This window comes from Lipotes vexillifer, unplaced genomic scaffold, assembly GCF_000442215.2.
Source record: "Lipotes vexillifer unplaced genomic scaffold, Lipotes_vexillifer_v1.1 scaffold824, whole genome shotgun sequence".
Classification (NCBI taxonomy): Eukaryota; Metazoa; Chordata; class Mammalia; order Artiodactyla; family Lipotidae; genus Lipotes; species Lipotes vexillifer.
Window position 1 is genome coordinate 202,427 of NW_006772197.1, and position 20,470 is coordinate 222,896.

General features: G+C 38.4%; 1 protein-coding gene across 1 annotated transcript; it reads right to left on the reverse strand.

Moving 5' to 3' along the window:
- Nucleotides 1–253: 253 nt before the first annotated feature.
- Nucleotides 254–12,598, reverse strand: DDIAS (DNA damage induced apoptosis suppressor). The gene is made up of 4 exons (XM_007447360.1): nt 12,486–12,598; nt 5,593–5,754; nt 3,976–4,093; nt 254–2,851 (listed from the first exon to the last, which is right to left on the reverse strand). Exons 1-4 carry the CDS (start codon nt 12,596–12,598, stop codon nt 254–256), a joined length of 2,991 nt encoding a protein of 996 aa, XP_007447422.1.
- Between the last annotated feature and the right edge of the window lie 7,872 nt (nt 12,599–20,470).

The window sequence follows — 20,470 nt, forward strand, 5'->3', positions numbered from 1 at the left end:
AACTGACAATATTACATAAGTACAATCAATAATATAAGATAAAGTGCCAAATTATCTGAAATCAGAGTATTCTGGATAAAACACTGGGAAGAACAATGGCTTCCCCCCATTTAAAAAGGCACAACAGCACCTCTTTTCTATTTGCTTCTCTTCAAGTGTTCAAAATGGTAAGAATGCTTTCCATGACACTGGAGGCAAGAGTTTCCAAACAGACTTACCTTTAAAAGCTCAGAAATTGGGTTCAGGTGACATTTTATGAGAACAATTCAGGAGACCAAGCACTTTTAGTTTCAGGCACTGAAGGTGACCAACCTTCTGAAAATGGAAGGCAACATTTGACTTCTGAACGGGAAGCAAGTCCCCAAACCGACTCCTTGAAAATCCAGCCTAACCCTGTACTGTTACAGTCAGGAGATTTCTGTTCTGCTGCTGTAAGCATATTCTTCAAATTTAACTTTTTCTTAATTAGGCATTTATCAGTTCTTTGTTTGACATATTTCAGTTTTTTTCTTGGTAACTCTTTTTGATCAGAATTATAAGCAGCAGGGCATTTCCTTAGACCCATGGCCTGGAATCCAAGCATTTCTGAAGGAAATACTTTTTGTGTGGTAGGAGGGACCCATTCATCAACATCAGTTTCAAGGTACTTAGCAACAGGACAGTTGTTGGAGATCTCTGGTTGTGTAATACTAGATATAGTAGGGCTTCTGGATTTCTGGCTAGTTGTCTTTATATTTTTTGGACAGCTTGGGGTGGTTTGCTGTGCATCATTTACAGTGGAAATCCTTGTCTTTTTATAGTCAGCATCAAGGTCCAAATAAAAGGCAGGTAATTTTTTGAAAGCTCCTGTCATTCCATGAATTCTAGTTTGGTGGAATCCTATAACTGGAGTTGACTGTGAACATGGAACAAAGTCTTGGCTATCTTCAAAATCATATTCTGAATCTGACTGAAAATGAGGTGGAGAGGGACATGTTTTTAGATACAGAGAGGCAGATGTGTTTTGCAAGGATAATTTTTGTGAAGACTGGCTGGAGTTTTCAGAGAATGATCTCAATGAAAAATCAGATTCTGTATGATGACTTTCTGCCAAAGACTTTCCCCACTGTAACAAAATATCCTGTGACTTTTTGGTCATTTCTGTTGCCATGTCCATTTCTTTAGGACTATCATCAAAGAGATCAGCAGAAGCATTGTAGCCACCTTCATGACCAGCAGAACTGTTTGCTGTTAGGTTATTACCAGTGTGCTCATAAGACATTTCTTTCAATGCGTTCGTACTTCTATTTGGCATACTGCAAAGAGCTTCTAAAGGATATGTGAGTTTCCTGCAAATTGTCAAACTGTCACCCTGGTTCTTTGGCCACCTACAGTATTGTTTATTTTCTAAGTTGTGAAGGTTGGAAACATCATTATACCTCCTAGAACTCAAAGTTGTTAACTTTTCACTCATTTTGGATAGTGATTTTTTTCCACATCCATTAAAATATTTGCTATTGAGACAAGAATGGTCAGTCTCTGAAGTATCGTGCTTAAGTGAAATTTCAGCCTCATGTGGTGGAATTCTGGTAGACTTAAGAGTAACTGTTGTGCCTGAGCCTTTTGAAGATGGAAACAGAACTGACAGATAAACATTTGGTAGAAGATTTTCAGAAATGCCTCTTTCACTACTACTTATAGAGATAGTCTCTGCTGTGTTCTCTGGTTGTGACTCCTTATGAACGCTAGGACTTGGATTTGCTTCACAGTTGGAAAGGAAGTTATTTTTGCTGGAGTTTGCTTCGACTGTTGCTTGTGGTGATCTTAAGCCTATAGGTGGTGCATGCAAGGATCTAGTAGTTCTCTGTGGAGTCACGGATAACCTGCTGTGGTCTGCATGTAATTTACTGACGTCATTATCTACATGACATTTCCTGCTACTGCCATCTGTCTGGGTTATAGCAATCTCACTTTCGATAGCTGCCAGAAATTTGTTTAGGCTTTCAGAGAGTGGAAGGTCAGCCCAGATCTCAGGGTCACAGTCCTGAGAACCCCCAGCTATCTCTTCAAGTCTGAGTGATGAAGGTGGACAACACACAGATCTCTCCTGAAAGCTAGCGGGGTTATCTACATCATGATACTGGTGACATGTTAGCTCACGCTGGGAATATATATTTTTAACTTCCACTGCACTATGGAAGGATTTTGTATTACTTGGCTCAAGGGGCTCTTGCACTTTCAAAGGGAATAAATTAGAACCAGGAACTCCAATTTCATGATGATTGCTATGAACCGTACTTGGCTGATTAGCTTGTAAGCCAAGTTCTTCACCCAGCTTTTGTGCTGTACTCTTTGGATCCATATAAGAAACAGGGCTCCATAAACCCTGAATGGTATCGTGGCAGCTATTGGAACCAGTGGCCTCTGCAGAGGAGATGCACATTCTGTTCTGGTGAAGAGTATCAATGGCCTTGCTTTGTTCTGAAGCTGAAAAATCATCATCATCTGTCAGTTGTGAAACAACGGAAGTGAGTTCAAGTGATAGCTGCCAGAATCCTGAAAAATCATCACTGCCATGGGACTCAAAACAATAAGAATTGCTGTCAGGGCCACATATGCTGCTGACATCGCTATTTGAATTTTCTAAAGCAAGTAGGTGGCTATTAGGTGCCTGGGAGTCACAGCGAAGTTTCCTGGTATCAGAAAGCTGCAAAAGCCGATGGAAATAGTCAATGACAGTGAAGCCTACGACACCTGGGTCTGGTAGAACAATCTGGCAAGCTACTAGCGCTTTAACTTCTCTCTTGTGGTCTGAGCACTGCTCGAAGAGGTTACTGGAACCTGAACCTTGTTGATGTTGGCTTTCAAAATTCTGTGAAAGAAGTAAATGAATTTAAATCAGAATAATATTTTCTTCCTTTGACTCAAATGTGAAACAGGGATTTAAAAGGTTAAAAACAGATGCAACTATAACCCCCACCCCTGTAATTTCAATTCCTCTAGCGTTATAGGGTTTAACGCTAGAGGAATTGAAATTATGGGGAAGTAAACCTTGGAGTAAAGAGACTTGTCTTTAAATTTTGGTTCTAAAATTTCCTAGTGTTGGGACTTTGGACAAGTTATTAGGAGCCTTAGTTTTCTCATTTATAAAATAAGGATAAAAATGCAGGATTACTGTATTAGCAATAACACACAAAAAACTATAGTGCTTAGCAAATGGTAGTTGCTCAATAAATGGTAACTGCTATTATATTTCTCATTAGCTTCCATAAGCTTTCAGTGTTTAAAGGAATGTTCTCACTTTAAAAAAAAAAAAGAAGAAAAAGAGCCGTCTGAGATTTTAAGAAAGAAAACCTCTGTAGCTCCTGGTTTCATTTTCCCTTTGGGTTTTCTCACTGTTCAGCTGTGAAGTGCTGTATTCCGCTTTTTAAAACCCTGACTGCAGTGTAGGCAAAATACTGATTTGTTCCCTTTAGCATATAAGAGACAGAAAACGATTACTCCTTCAGTCAGCACATTCTCTGGACTTTTTCTATAGTCACTTTTATAATTATTTAAGATGATCCTTCCTAATCTATTCTTACAGTTATCAACACTCAGCTACTTTGCCTTCAAGGTTAGTTCCCTCTTTCTCCTTTTATAGATAAGATTAAAAAGCTAGAGTTGACGAAAGTTCTACTACAGAACCTGAACTGAATTTAGAGGGTACAGTAAATACCAAATATCAAAACAAAATATCTAACACTTGTGAATTTATAATAAATTTAGATTTTTAAAGCTCTGAATGCATTTGAATGGGGCTCTTCTAACTTTTGAAAGAGGAAGTTGTCATACATGGTATTTTAACAGATCACCTATAGCCTATTTTTACAAAGCTTAAAGTGCTTCCACAGGCTCTCACACTTATGACTCCTAAAAACTATTTAGAAAATTAAAATCATTTCATTACAATGGAAATGTTAGCATAATAATAAAAAGAAAGCTAGTCTCAATTACCGTCACTCCAAAAATAAAGCTTTGTCCAACAAAGCAAGTTTCGACTGCTTTAGTTAATAGGGTCTGAGTTGCATCACTGTCCAGTGTTTCTGGAATTTCATTACGATCTTGAATGTACCTTGATTGGAAAGAAAATAAAAAATGGGAAGAGATAAGCTTTGAAATTTTAACTTTCCATAAAGAAGACACAATTAGTTTGAAAATACAGCATGAAACTTTTGAGTTACATATAGGGGGAAAAAAAGTGACTTTAAGAGCTACGCATTTTGTTCCCTCTAGGTTCTTATAGCCTAGAAAGACAAAAACAACTGATCAAGTGTGAATAAAGTAGATGCCTGCCTAGTAATCAGGCCCAGCAATTATTCTAAAAGTGTCAGTGGGAGTAGTGCTGGGATCTTTAACCCTTCTCTTCAAAGCAGAGGGGGAAGTCTTTCCTCGTCGCTGGCAATCCTGGCTGTGGTCCCTTGGCCCTCCCTTTCTTCAAATCACTTTGCTCTCAACTATAAGGATATGAACAGAGATTTCCTCTGTTAAGTATTAGGGGAGGAGGGCAGAAGACTGAAGGGGAGAAAAAAACTTCAGTTGCTTATATATATCCTTACATTCTCTTAACAGGTCAAACTATGCAGATGAACTTGCAATGCAAATGAAATAAATGACAAAATTCAATTTCTGATATGCAAATATTCCTTCAAATAGCTTCTTCCACCTCAAGAGACCTTAGCCACTTGATCTGAAAAATCCTTCAGTTTGAAACAATTTTACTTTCTTTTTTGCGCTACGCGGGCCTCTCACTGTTGTGGCCTCTCTTGTCGCGGAGCGCAGGCTCCAGACACGCAGGCCCAGCGGCCATGGCTCACAGGCCCAGACGCTCCGCGGCACGTGGGATCCTCCTGGACCGGGGCACAAACCCGTGCCCCCCGCATCGGCAGGCGGACTCCCAACCACTACGCCACCAGGGAAGCCCTACTTTCTTATTATATATTTCTCTAACTTGGATTAGAGTTTTGTAATTTAATAGTCTAATTACAGTTTGGTTGGAGCATGGTTTAACATCATCACAATAGGTATTCAGTAAATAAACATCTATTTCTCACTTGATTATCTTTTAAATGAACTGATGATCTGAGGTCGAGTGATCATCTGTTTTTACTAAATGCATATTACCTTAAAAACACATATCTTTGGGGGCTTCCCTGGTGGCGCAGTGGTTAAGAATCTACCTGCCAATGCAGGGGACACGGGTTCAAGACCTGGTCCGGGAAGATCCCTCTACAGCAGAGCAACTAAGCCCGTGCGCCACAACCTTTGAGTCTGTGCTCTAGAGCCCGCAAGCCAAAACTACTGAAGCCCACGCGCCACAACTACTGAATCCCGTGCGCCTAGAGCCTGTGCTCCGCAACAAGAGAGAAGCCACCACAGTGAGAAGCCCGCATGCTGCCACAAAGAGTAGCCCCCGCTCACCATAACTAGAGAAAGTCCACGAGCAGCAACAAAGACCCCACACAGCCAAAAATAAATAAAACAAACAAAAAAACCAAAAAACCCCCATGTCTTCAAATTCTATTGATGTACTAAAATAGTAGCTAGGAAAAAGAATGCTTTAAATATTCTTACCTGTGCAAACCAGTGGCTGTAAGACCAAAAAAGGCATCTAAGCAGCTTCCAAATACAGTAATACCAAATAATTTGTTTGATTCTGCAACTTTTAAGGCAAGCTTATATCTGTAACTGGCATTTTCAGCTTCACCAGTAGAGCCACATTTTGGACAATTAGACCTGGAAAAGTGGAGGAAAAAAAGCATAGAGACGTTCACTTACTTTTTTTTAATATGATGTAAAACAAATCTGGAAAAGTAAAGATTAAAAATAATATTTTGTGTACAAAATGTACAAGTTATGTCCTTCTTAAACGCTGTCAGATCAACCTCTTTTGAATTTTCTCTATTCATAGTTACTTTACTGATTTAAATTAAGTAGCACCAAATTGATAGAAATTGAAGGAAAACTGTGTGTGCGTGTGTGGGGAGAGAGAGGGGTGTGGGGAGGGAGGGTGGCTGGTTGGTTGTTACTGGGTAGCTAAATCATCATTAACAAATGAGGCATATTATAGTCTGAGGTTGGGGGTGGGGGCAAACTAGATATAATGAAGCAAGCACCACACCAACAGAAGACCTGAGTCTATCTTCTGTTAAAAGGACAATGAATAATCTTGAAACATTTAATAAATATTTATATACAAAGTACCTAGTCATATTTTTCTCATTATTATAAGAATAACTTTACTTTCTTTAATTTAATTCATTGAAATATGCTGAGAATTTATTAGATTACAAAAACTAGGTACAAAACATCTTGTTTAACTTGTTTGTAAGGCAATTATGCAATTATGGCAAAAGGCATTCTTTTTTTTGGGGGGGTGGTGGTGGTGGTGGTTCATGTTTAATAGTGGAGATGGCCTAGGTCATGTTTAGACATTAGTTGATTTTTTTTTTCAAGTTTGAATTCTATCACTTTTTTGGCCAAAGCCTTTCTTATCAAAAATTACTGTGTATGGGCTTCCCTGGTGGCACGGTGGTTAAGAATCCGCCTGCCAATGCAGGGAACACGGGTTCGAAACCTGGTCTGGGAAGATCCCTCTACCGCAGAGCAACTAAGCCTGTGTGCCACAACTACTGAGCCTGTGCTCTAGAGCCCGCAAGCCACAGCTACTGAAGCCCGTAGGCCTAGAGGCTGTGCTCTGCAACAAGAGAAACCACCGCAATGAGAAGCCCGTGCACTGCACTGAAGAGTAGCCCCTGCTGCCACAACTAGAGAAAAGCCCACGCACAGCAATGAAGACCCAACACAGCCAAAAATAAAAATAAATAAATAAATTTATAAAAAAACAAAACAAAACTACGGTGTGTCAAGTATAACACTACTGTTATGTACTAGCAGTCTGGTCTTGGGATAGATACTAAATCCCTTAAGTTTAGATTTCCTCATCTGTGAAATCCAGGGTTGAAGAAGGATAAAATGAGACAAAGTATAAGAAAAGAAAGTAAAGAAAGAATCTAGTACAGATCTTGTCAAATTAATGGGTTTAGTCTGCTTCTCCCTCATAATTATATTAAGTATTGTGATGGTTACCGTCACTTCTACTTATGCTTCCCCTCTTTTCTAGTTGTTTGCAATATCTTAGAACTCTGCTATCCATTTTTCACATCCTTAATTTAACAAATTGACCCCTTAAAACATCTTATGGTAATGGTTAATCCTAGAACTGTTTTTTCTTCATGTCGCTAATGATCTGGTTTAAAAATGTGAATAGAAAATGTTAGAGACAGTTGTATAAATTTGATTGCTGCCAGACAGCCACTAGGGGGAGCCTGAATTCCATGGCTCACAAGGTGACTCTTAAACAAAGGTAAATCCTTCATATAATAAGTTACTGGGGCTTCCCTATTGGTGCAGTGGTTAAGAATCCGCCTGCCAACGCAGGGGACACGGGTTTGAGCCCTGGTCCGGGAAGATCCCACATGCTGCGGAGCAACTAAGACCGTGCGCCACGACTGCTGAGCCTGTGCTCTAGAGCCTGCAAACCACAACCACTGAGCCCGCATGCCACAACTACTGAAGCCCGTGCGCCTAGAGTCTGTGCTCCGCAACAAGAGAAGCCACCGCAATGAGAAGCCCATGTAGCCCCCACTCTCTGCAACTAGAGAAAGCCCGTGCGCAGCAATGAAGACCCAACGCAGCCAAAAAAATAAATAAATAAAACCAATAAATAAATTAAAAAAAGAAGTTACTGATTCATCATCATTACACCTGTGCTAATTATTAATTTTTTTTTCCACACTGATGATGGATCTGTGCCAATACATTCATATAATCTTAACCAAATTGGCTGGAGTTTGTGTTGTAGTCTGGCCATAGAAGGAAGGGAAGGTAATCGACTTATCGGGGCATAAAACCTCATTAGTACCAAGTTCTAGTGAAATGAATTAAGTGTTTTAAATATATATTAGAACTCCTTTAAAAATTATGTACTAATAACGCATTCAGATCTAATGTAAAATTCTTAGCAAATCTTAACAATTAATGTGCATCAGTGTTTTACAGTTTACAAATGTTTTCAACATACATTATTTCCTTCTGATACATAAACAAGGCATTTACTCCCATTCACAAACTGGGAAATTGGGGTGAATTTTTGCCCAATGTGACAAAGTTAGTGATTTTTATGACCAAATCCAGGGCTTTGAATTCCTTGCCTGGAATTCTTTCTTGTATAACTATAAGAACAGTATGGTTAATAATGAACTATCTTAGAAATACAGAGTATCAATGATAGCCTAAGAAAGACTAGTATTAATGCATTATTAGCATTAATGCATATATACACTAAATTATTTATACTTTTATGTTATATATAAAATGAAGATATTTATGTAGTTTCCTTTAATCCTTTTGGGAATAAGTCTGAATTGAAATAAATGTTAGTATGGAGTAATACAGATCACAGCTTTTCAAACTTCAGTATGCATACCAATCACCTAGGGATCTTCTTAAAATGAAGATCCTGATTCACTAAGTCTGGGACAAGGCCCAAGATTCTGCATTTCTAACAAGCTCCCAGGTGATGCCGATGCAGCTGTTCCTCAGACCACATTTTGAGAAGCAAGGGTAGAGACAACACATTCAAATCACAGTCCTCTGATTTAACTTCTAGAGGCACCCCTATTTCCAAAATGTCATTTGTTATGGAATAGCAGTTTTCAAACATATTTGGTCTCAGGGACCCTTTATACTCCTAAAAATTATTGAGAATACCAAAGAGCTTTTGCTTATGTGGGTAATATCTATCTATATTTCCAATTGAAAATTAGAAGTTAAATGAAAGTGAGAATTCTAAAAAATACTTATTAATACCTTAAAAAATAGATCCATTACATAGTTAACAAAAAGAACATATTTTTACAAAAAATAACTGTGTTCCAAAATAAATCAGTGAGAAGACAGTGGCATTGCTTTATATTTTGCAAACCTGTTTAATGTCTGTCTTAATAGACAGCTGGATTCTCATACCTCCTTCTCTGCTCACTCTGCTGTGATATCACATGTCATGGAGCCTCTGGAAAATTCCACTATGCACTTTTACGAGAATGAGTGAAAAGGCAAATTATGCCTTAGAATTATTATGAAAAGTTTTGACCCCAAAGAGCCTCTGAAAGGATCTATCTAAAATAATACCTGTATTTGCTACCTTTTTTGTTTAATACCAGTTAAAACATTCTTTCATTCATTTATTTTTCTAGGTTAGTGTACTTATATTTAGCTCCAAAGTAGAAAAATTGATGAGATTAGTAACCCTTTGAAAATCTGATGAAAGCAATGGACTCTCTTCTCCCCCAGAAAACTGCACACATAACCATAACACACAATATTTTACATATTTCACAGGTAAAGGTAATGAAAAATATTAAAAAATAACAGGAAAAGAAAGTTCTTAGTGCAGAGACAGATTTCTAGACCAAAAGGATAATGGGTCCCGTTAAGTGAATCAGAAGGGCAATTTACATGTTTGGGCTGGCCGGATTGCTTATGTGGACAAATGAGTCCCCTTTCCTGCTCATAATTTTTGGGAGTACATACACCTCTCCCATACATATATAAAATCATATATATATATATATATATATATATATATATGTATGTATGTTTGTTCCCTCATATGAGATTACCATATTCACATATACAAATGTGTACATATGTATATATACATATTCACATATATATGAATATGATAATGAAGGACCAAACTAACTTTTATACAGCTGACCCTTGAACAACACAGGTCTGAACTGCAACAGGTTCACTTATACATGGATCTTTTCAAGAGTAAATACTATATAGTACTATATATTTTGTGGTTGGTTGAATTCTTGGATGTGGAACTGTGCATATGGAGGAACCACAGGTATGGAGGACCTGCATAAACGGAGGAACTGCACATATGGAGGGCCAACTATAAGTTATACTGTGTAGAGGGCTGGCGCCCCGTGTTGTTCAAGGGTCAACTGTACATATAGTTTTTACATTTTAATTTCTTTATCTGTATCTTTATCTATGTCATGGAATCTTTTTTGAAAAGAAATCTAATTTGGAGCCCTAATTCAAGGCTGAGAATGGAGCTGTTGTTGAAACTAAAGTGGGGACCCTAAAGCCCTACCTACTAGTCAGCACAATCCACTATTACTTCTCTAATCCTATCTCCTTCTAGAAGCATAGAACCCTAAGGCTCTGCAGAACAGTAATTTGAAAACCACCACTGCTCTAATCTTGGAGGTTAACAAGAGAAAAAAGTTAATCCCATAAAGCACAAAACATATTATGGTGGTTGTCACTAAGGATTTGGGGTTCAATGAAAAACTTTTAGGAAGCAGTCTTTTTGCTCTTCACTGTCTCTAAAATCTTCTGCAAAGGCTACAGTGTGGAATTCCTCTGTCATAAACTTGCTGTGCTGCAGCAGTGAGGAATTTGTTTCCTGTGCTGGCTTACAACTGACTCCAGGTAAGAAAAAAGGAAAGCAGAGATAACAGTAGAAAAGATAAGCACTGGAAATTATGGGAATAGACTTTGTGTAGCACTGTTAATGTAATATCTGTAGAGGAGAGGCTATATTTTTGTGGACTACATTTCCACAGGCAAGGACAAAGTGCTGTGGATTTTATGTGACTAAATGGTCCAATTAGAGCTCAGTTTTCTGGGGGCATCTTAAACTCTGGGAAAGAGAGGGGGAGGTATCATTCTGGATACAAATTTCACTGCTAATTTAGAGGTAATATAGTAATTACGGATCTAGATAGCAGTCAGACTGTTTAGGCTTGAATATATTTCTGCCACTAACTATCTGGCTTTGTGATTTGGGGCAAGTTATTTAACTTTTCTAAGCTTTAATTTTCTCCTTTGAAAGTTGGCATTAACAGTAGCATCACCTCACAGGGCTGTTGTATTAAAAGATATAATGCTTACAAAGTTCCTAGTACCATGTGTAGCATATAGTAAACATTCATTAATGTTATCTATTGTTATTACCAGTCTAAAGAGGTAAAAATGGCAGTATTGTTCAACCTAAATGGTTGTTATAGATTATCTTTAAATGACTTGGGGGAAAAAACTCAGTTTTAAAAATGTTTCACATTTATCTATTACTAATTATGTATCATACAATGTTTGAAGCATTTATTAATTCACAACAATCCTATGAAGCAGATATTATTAGTTTCCCCGTTTTGAGATCCAGATAATTTAAGTGACTTGCCCAAGGCTACACAGCTTTAAGTGGCAGGGTTGAGAGTTGAACCCAGGCAGTCTGGCTCCAGAAACTGTGCTTTTTAATCACCAGGATATAATGCAATAGGTAAAGTATACTTGCCCAAGATCATAGAACTATCAAGTGTCAGAGCCTATCTACAACCTGTTGTGTTTTCCGAAGTTTGAAATCGTTCCATTTTACCACACTGCTTCTAAGAATAGGTCCTGATCAAAGGAAAACAGTCCCTGGGTTTTAGTTTTTTCAGAAAATAGGTAAGAACCTGAAAATGAGTGAAGCTAAGTCTAGATCAAAGACAACCTAGACACTATCACATTGTCATTTATTCATTCAACATTTATTGTGTATTTTCTATGAACTAAACCATAGGCTGAATGCTGAGGATTTAATGATGAATAACACAAATAGGTTCTTTCTCTCAGTTTACAAATGAGCACTTGAATAAAGAAATAGCGAAAACTACTGGAAGGATGATTTAGAGTCCAGGTGTGGGTTGGAACTGTCAATTCCTCCCCATACAATGCTAACTAGACAAAAAAGACTAGTTAAGCATATTGCTGGTCTACTACTCTACTTACATACTACTAGGTACTTACTAGATATTCTTATTCTCACCCCTAGGAAGAGAGAATGTATTCTTAAGGAACTCCAACCCTAACCTCTCACCTGTACTCTATAAAGATCAGAGAAGAATCCTAGGCTCTCAGGTCTAGTTGGCCTGAATCTGGGCACCATAATAAAGTATTATGTGCCAAGCACAGTTCTAGGTGCTGAAGGATACAGAGGTTACAATAACAAAGTCCCTGTTCTCAGGGAGTTTATTCATTTATTAAAAAAGAATCTGGAGATTATGCAAAAATAAGCAAACAATGAACAAACAAAAAACCCCTACACTATTTCCAGGGATATCCCAGAAGTGTACTAAGTTTTTGCAACAGGCTCGTGACTTCCTCTCTGAGAAATTAGTTTTCTTCTCTGAAGCAGGTACTTAGTAAAGACTTGGAGATAATCTGAAACATCCCTCTAGTAATAGAGGATTACCAGCCAATTCTATTCCAGGATTTACAGAAGAACCAATCTAAGAGAATCTTATGTCCTGGTACAAATTTAATCCTTACTTGCCTTTGAACCATAGGAAATCTACAGTGTACACGTGCATTTTCTTTCTCACACTTTCAGGCTTTATTTTTACCTTTTGGAGACCAGGAGTATCCGAGAGAAGCACTTTTGACATGAAGGATATATAAAACTAGAATTCTGGAGAGCAAGAACTGAGGCAAGAAGAAATTTTCTTCTTCTATTCATGTGTCCTCACTGTGGTCTGCAAAACAAAATAACCAAGGGATGAATGGCAAATCTTTAATTGCATGTGTGTAATTCATTTCTTAGGAAAATCACTTAAACTTCACTGCAAAGTCAATAGATGTTTTTTTTTTTTTTTGCGGTACGCGGGCCTCTCACTGTTGTGGCCTCTCCCGTTTGCGGGGCACAGGCTCCGGACGCGCAGGCTCAGAGACCATGGCTCATGGGCCCAGCTGCTCCGTGGCACGTGGGATCTTCCCGGACCGGGGCACGAACTCGTGTCCCCTGCATCGGCAGGCGGACTCTCAACCACTGCGCCACCAGGGAAGCCCCAATAGATGTTTTTTTTTGTAGTAAATGTTAGTGTATTGGAAAACGAATTTTCTTTTTCTGTTTAATTAAGAAAATAAGATTTAAAACAGAGTAGTTCAAGCCAATATTCTGTTTTTGAATGAATGCTCCACCCCAGTAATTCAAGAAAGGTATCATTTAACTTCTTTCAACATCTTTATAAGAAGAGCTATATAGAACTTGTTTCCACTATTAATAGAAAGGAACTTAAATGAACTTACAGGAATGTTTAAAAGAACCTAAATTGGTGGGAAATAGTTCTTTTCAGCTGGAAAAAAAAAATCACTTCATTAGATTTCAGTATGTACATTTCTACACAGCTTGAAGAGGAAAAAAAAGACAATTTAGAGTGTACAGATAGAAAAATAAAAATGTTGCATGGTCAAATGAGAGTTCAAAGTGCTTTATGAACCTTGTATAAAACACATCAGAGAAGTAAAACAATAAAATAGCAGTTTGCCTCTTTTATACTTTCCTTTTAAAAACTCAAATGTTGGTTTATCAAAAATTTTTAAATTGATTAGCTTATTTATAGCATAATATAAATGCTCTGAAATAAAAACCTCTGTACATGTTCAAGATAAAGCTATACCAATAAATTTTCATTTGTAAACACACAGCAAAAGCTTTCAATTTCTGCAAATGGGTGAAACTGTTTCTGAGACTGGCATCAGCAAATTTTGACAAAGTGTAAGTCATCAGTTTCAAAATCATAAAAGAATCTTTTAGGTATAGCTCCTCCTGAGGATGATCACAAATTTAGAAATGTGATTATGGAATGGGTATCTTAAAATGTTACTAATCTTGTCTACCAATCAAAATATTCCTGTGAAAATAAAATCTTGCCACCTAAGGCAATAAGATGGAAACGTAAAAAGATTATAGATAAATGGATTTACATAAATCACCAATCTATGTTATTAAAGGGGGCATAGAAAAAAAAATCTAACTCTGCTTAATTCTTGTTGTTATCCTTGTTTTTGAACCCTTAGGTATACATGACTAATAAGGTTCTACCAAAAGCAGATATGTCTTCCTAGATTTGGTTGTCACTTTAGGCTACATGGCAATCTCTAAGGACAAGGTAGAGGAGGTGATACAGAATACAAGGAAAAGGCAGAAAGAAAAGGCCAGAGAACACTGCTATTTTTAGTGCTACTTACCTCAAGTTCCTTCTTGCCAATGCAACAAATGATGGAATGTATGTCAGCAAAGGCATCCTCTCTCTACACTTCCTCTAAAATCCAGTTTGGAGTAGGGTGTAACATGGTGGTACACCTGCCTATGACCTAGGGGAGATAAAACAGGGCAAAACTCCCTCCTGAAAATGTCCTCTTTTACCTGATTAAAATCTTGCAGTTTAGAATTAAGCCTCAGTTCCTCACAATGCCTGTCAGGCCCTAGCTCATCTAGCCCCACCTCCCTGACCTCACCTTGTACCACTTGCCCCCTTAATCACTGCACTTCAAGCCATGCTAGCCTTCTTTCTGCTCCTCAAACACACCAAATAATCTTTCCTCGGCTTCTGTGCTTACCTTTCTCTTTGTCTAAAATGCTCTTCCCTCAGTACTTCAAATAGCTGGCTCATTCTCATCCTTCAATCTTTCATGTTACCCCTTAGAGAGCCCCATTTCATCTCAGGTAAATACCTCCTTCCTCTTAGTTTCTATGATATCACCCATTTTACTCCTTCATGGTACTAATCGTGCTCGTGATATATGCAATCATGAAAATTATATATCAGATGATACATGCTTACTTGTTTTTGTTGGTTCTACCCCCATTAATCTTAAAGTTTCATGAAGATGGAGACCTGGTCTATCATGTCACCAATAAATGAAAAACATATATAAGCAGAAATATTTGCAAATTAATTTTTAAATTAATTGTGCAAGCACTAACTGCTGTTATTTTTAAAGGAAGGAAGGTTAAATTGTCATTATTTAAGGGTTTATTGCCCTCTAGTGGAGAAATAAAGAAATTTGAGAACTGAAATGAAAAAGGTCATTGAAGTATTTTTACTATTTGCGTTTCACTTGGTAAATTCCAGCAAATGGCAAAAAGACTTTCCATTCATTGGCTGGTGAAAAAAATGCAATGAAATCCTTTTAGACAGTCACTATTAGTTATTCCTTTTGTTATTTTCATAGTATTTCCTTATGATTCTTGTCATCTAGTTTGTTTTGCCTCTCTCTCTACTGCCTGACTTAAAGTATGTTGAATTAATGTTTGATGGATAACTGAATGAAGCATCAGGAATGAGCGAATGCTAAAGTTAGGAAAACATGATCACAGACTTAGGAACAATTCCATATGTGGTATCTATTGCAATTTATCTTTCTTCTTGATTTTATTGGGAAGGATGGTGATATTGTATTACATTGCTTTCAGTTCCATCACAGTCAGCAAACCATATTCCAATTTAATAAGTCCAATATATTTACTTATTTATCAATCATTTATTGTGCAGCTGATAAATACCAGGTGATGGGAATAATATAAGAGATGGACAAAATATACAAGGTCCCTACCTGGTCACTAGACTTATACTGACCAATAATCACACCAAAAAACTGAAATTGTGGAAAATTCTATAAAGAAAAAGTACAGAATACCATGAGAAAATACAACATGGGTACTGATCTAGTCTTAGCTTGGCGGGGATGGGGAGAAAGAGAATAGTTAGGCACACAGATAACCTTCTTTTAAAAAGTACTTTCTCTCAGAGTTGTCAGATTAAAGGTGATTTTTATTTCCATTTTAAATATTTTCTAAATATTTCTTATTTAAATATTTCTTATTTAAATATTTTCTAAATGTATTTTTTAATTAGAAAAATCAGTAAATATAATAAAAACCTTGGGTCCTCTTAATCTCTCACATATAGAAGTAGAAACAGGAGAATGAGATGGAGAGAGAGGGAGAAAAGTATAAATGTTAGGGAATTAATTAGGACCTCAGTTGGCTTTTGTTTTGACGGCCAGAGATTGCTCAAGTCAATGTCCAGGACTGAAGACTCTGACAGACTTATGCTTATGAAAATATGCTGGGTCCAGGTGGACATATTATAGTGCATTTTTAATTTAACATGGAATACTCTGGACTACTTGCTTTCTCTGTTTCTAGCCATGAGAGATGAACTATAATCCAAGATGCTTTACTAATTTATCACAAAAAAATTACTGTCACAAGGAAGGAACTCATCTTAAGCCCATATATTCTTTTGGATAAAACTAGATGTTAAAAAAAAACATATTAAGCTAAATTATAAACAAAGTTACTTGAAGAAGGGGCATTAGGTGAAGCAAATATTTAATGGAATCATGCTAACACAGGTGATGCATCCTTTTCACACTAGAGATGCTTTGGGTTCTCAAACTTTAGTGTGCATCAGAATGACCTGGAGGGACTGATAAACCACAGATTTATGGGCCCCAATGTCAGAGTCTGATTTCATTAAGTCTGGGATGAGGGCCTGAGAATTTGCACATCTCACAAGTTTCCAAATAAGGCTTATGTTGCCTACACTTGAAAACTACTATTAAGGCGTTTCAGCTTAATTCCCTCATTACCAAGTTTTTAGAAGGTACCTTAATAGCCTATAAAAAATCACTCTCATATATGCACACACACTGATACAGGTTTTTCCTCCTTTGGACTAGATTAGAAAATCCAAAATAATTGGGCTAGACCAGAGAATCTAGAATAATTCTTCTTAAGTGTTAGGTCATGGAGAAAAAATTTAATTAAGTATTTAATGTGAATTAGCCTATGGGGAGGGTGGTGAAGAGAAGTGTAAGATGTGGATTCTATTTTAATGAAGTTTATAACCTGGTTGGGCTCATAAATTCTTCTGAATACTTTACAGTTCTCTCTCTTATACGATTATCTGATCCACTCAGAGAAATTAAATAACTAATTAAAGGTCAAGAAGCAGGTAGCATCAGGTCTGGAATTCATGCCTTCTGATGAGTAGCTCACCAGTCTTTCTAGTCCATTACATTGTTTGCTCAAGCTTCACACAAACTATTTGTATTTGTTTCAAGACTGTGACCAAAGGATGAAATCACTCCTTTAAAGAACTAGTCCCCACTTCTAATGGCATACAGAAAAGGAGATATGACTAACTCTTCTCCCTTTCTTCATTCCTTCCCAAACTGTTCTTGCTTTGCAAGAAAATCTTTGTCACTTTGTTGCTCTCAGATTTCCCGTTTCACATTTTACAGGACAGAGTCCTCAGCTATGGAAAGGGTGGGTATTCTGAGTTGCTTTATTAAAACTAACTAATGGTCTCCTTGAAGGGTACATACTTTGTCTAATTTTCTAAAGGCAGTCATAACAAGTCCCTGAGAAATGATTTTCTGACGTTAACATGAAAAATCTGGAAAGGGGAGAGGCAGGCAGGAGATAAGAAAATTAAATAAGCAAAAACGAGACAAAACCTCTTTTATTTGGAGAAATACTGGTGAAAAATATTTTAAAAACATTAGCCAGGAAAATCTTAGTGAGTATAATGCACAGTTTGTCCACTGCATTTATGATAGGTAAAGTACAATTCTAGGGATGGGGAAGGGAACAGGGTTACAGATAGAAAAAACAGGCTCTGTGTTCAAAGAATTTATAATCTATTGCCTAAGACAGACAATGTAGAACTACCAACGAAGTGACACAAAGGTACACAATATGTGTAAGTTCCAGACTTCCATATCTCAACTGCTTATCTGACAGCCAAATGTATTTGGATATCTCAGTCATCTCAGGGCTTAACAGGCTAAAAAAAAAAAAAAAAAAATCTGAATTCTTAGTTTCCTTTCAAACCTCTTTAATAGTAATTTTCTCCATCTCAGTAAATGGTAGTACTCTCCAACTAGTAATTCAAGCCAGATACCCAGGAGTCAAGTCATCTTTCATTCCTTTCTTTCCCTCAAGTCCCACATCACATTCATCAGTCTTTTTTGACACCCTTGAGTCTATTTCCACATCTAAAAACCATCATTCTGGGACTTCCCTGGTGGTACAGTGGTTAGGAATCCGCCTGCCAATGCAGGGGACACGGGTTCGAGCCCTGGCCCGGGAAGATCCCACGTGCCGCAGAGCAACTAAGCCCGTGCGCCACAACTACTGAGCCTGCACTCTAGAGCTCGTGTGCCGCAACTGCTGAGCCCATGTGCCACAACTACTGAGGCCCGCATATTCTTGGGTCCATGCTCCTCAACAAGAGAAGCCACTGCAATGAGAAGCCCGCGCACCGCAACAAAGAGTAGCCCCCACTTCCCGCAACTAGAGAAAGCCCACGCGAAGCAACAAAGACCCAAAGCAGCAAAAATAAATAAATAAATAAATAAATATGAACTGTCATTCACTCTTCCCCTAATATATTCCACCACCAGCTTAATCCAAACCACCATCATCTCCTGCTTATGCTGCTGTATTAGAATCCTAACTGTGTGATCTGGTCCCTGACCATTTCTCCAGACTCATCTCATAAAACTGTTCTTTCTGAACATGATCCAGCCACACTGGTCTTTTTTTTAGGTTCTTGAACACTAAGATGCCAAGCTCTTTCCTGCTTTAAGGTCTTGGCATAACCTATTCACTCTGGAATGTCCTTCCTTTCTTCTGTTGCATGGCTGTCTTTTAGGCATCAATTTAACTGTCAACTCCTCAGAGAGGCCTTCTCAAACCAACCTAAATCAAACAAATTCCACTTTACTCTTCTTAAGTCCACCCATGAAAGGTTTAAGTTCCATTAGAACAGGAATCTCGGACTTCCCTGGTGGCATAGTGGTTAAGAATCCGCCTGCCAATGCAGGGGACATGGGTTCGATCCCTGGTCCGGGAAGATCCCACATGCTGCGGAGCAACTAAGCCCGTGCGCCACAACTACTGAGCCCGCGCACCTAGAGGCTGTGCTCCACAACAAGAGAAGCCACCGCAATAAGCCCGTGCACTGCAACGAAGAGTAGCCCCCACTCCCCACAACTGGAGAAAGCTTGCGCGCAGCAACGAAGACCCAATGCAACCAAAAATAAATAAATAAAAATAAAATAAAATAAAGATAAAAGAAAGAACAGGAATCTCACATCTTGGTCACCATTGTAATCCTAGTACCTAGCAGTTCTTGGAACAGAGAAGGGAAGCATTTAAAAACTATCTGTAGAATGAGTAACTAACTACTGGGTGCTTTGTGACCCAATCTTGCAGGGTTAGGAAAGGCTTCTTAACTTAGAAGGCTTCATAAACTGAGACCTAAGGAATGAGTAAGAATTAGCTGTGTTGGTGATGGGATTTAGAAGAGGTCTGGAGGTGAGAGATAATGGTGCATTTGAGGAACTCAGAAAGACAAGAAGGGCCCTGTGAACCATGTTAAGCTTAGACTTAAACCTGAGGGCAAATAGGAGGGGCTGAAGGAAAGGTTTTTAATGGGGCATGCCCAGATCAGATTTGTGCTTTATCAGCCTCCAATGTGGTGTCTGGATTGAAATGTACAAGATTTCAAAAGAAGGAGAACCAGCTGGGAGGCTACTGGCATAGTTATGTAGTAGTCATGCTGAACAAAAGTAATGACAGTAAAAGTGGCGAGAAGTGTATGGATCTGAGATAGTCAAGAGGCTGGTATGACTGGCTGGATGTGAGAGATAAGAAAGGCACCTAGAAAACTTTCAAGTTTCCCAAGGGGGAGGGGGAATAGGGGAGAAAAGGATTGCGAGTTTGGGATTAGCAGAGGCAAACTATTATATACAGAATGGATAAACAACAATGTCCTACTGTACAGCACAGGGAACGATATTTAATATCTTGTGATAATCCATAAGGGAAAAGAATATGAAAAAGAATATATGTGGGGCTTCCCTGGTGGCGCAGTGGTTGGGAGTCCGCCTGCTGATGCAGGGGACACGGGTTCGTGCCCCGGTCCGGGAAGATCCCACATGCCACGGAGCGGCTGGGCCTGTGAGCCCTGCGTGTCCGGAGCCTGTGCTCCGCAATGGGAGAGGCCACAACAGTGAGAGGCCCACATACCACAAAAAAAAAAAAAAAAAAAGAATATATGTGTATAACTGAGTCACTGTGCTGTACAGAAGAAATCAACACAACATTGTAAATCAACTATACTTGAATAAAATTTTAAAAAAAAGTAAACTTTCAAGTTTCTGGTTTGAGCACACTGCTCAGTTAAGCACTTTCCCTCTGGGTCGTCAAAGCAGTTTGGAAAAGCCAGCTGCCTACTTATCTCCGAGCACCTCAAAAGTCGCAAGTAGCACCTTTTCCTCCCTGTATGTCCGGTTCCAGACGCTCACCCGTGTCCACCTAATGGCACATACAAAAGCTAGCTGAGTGACTGCAGCAGCACTGTCTCAAATTAAAATAATTGACCTTCTTACTCTTTTACGCTCAAAACCGCCCTTTTCTAGAAGAGACTGACTCCTGAAAAAGCAACATAGAATGCACTGAGTCTCACTCAGAACGACGTTAAGGGTCTCGTTAGGAGTCTCCGGCCCTTGCTCCCCGAGAATCTCCTCTCCC

Coding starts and splice junctions, on each gene's coding strand:
- DDIAS (XM_007447360.1), bottom strand. CDS start 12,598: ATGAATAGAAGAAGAAAATTTCTTCTTGCCTCAGTTCTTGCTCTCCAG. Junction 5,755..12,485: donor ATACTCCTGGTCTCCAAAAG/GTAAAAATAAAG, acceptor CCACTTTTCCAG/GTCTAATTGTCCAAAATGTG. Junction 4,094..5,592: donor ACAGCCACTGGTTTGCACAG/GTAAGAATATTT, acceptor TTTCCAATCAAG/GTACATTCAAGATCGTAATG.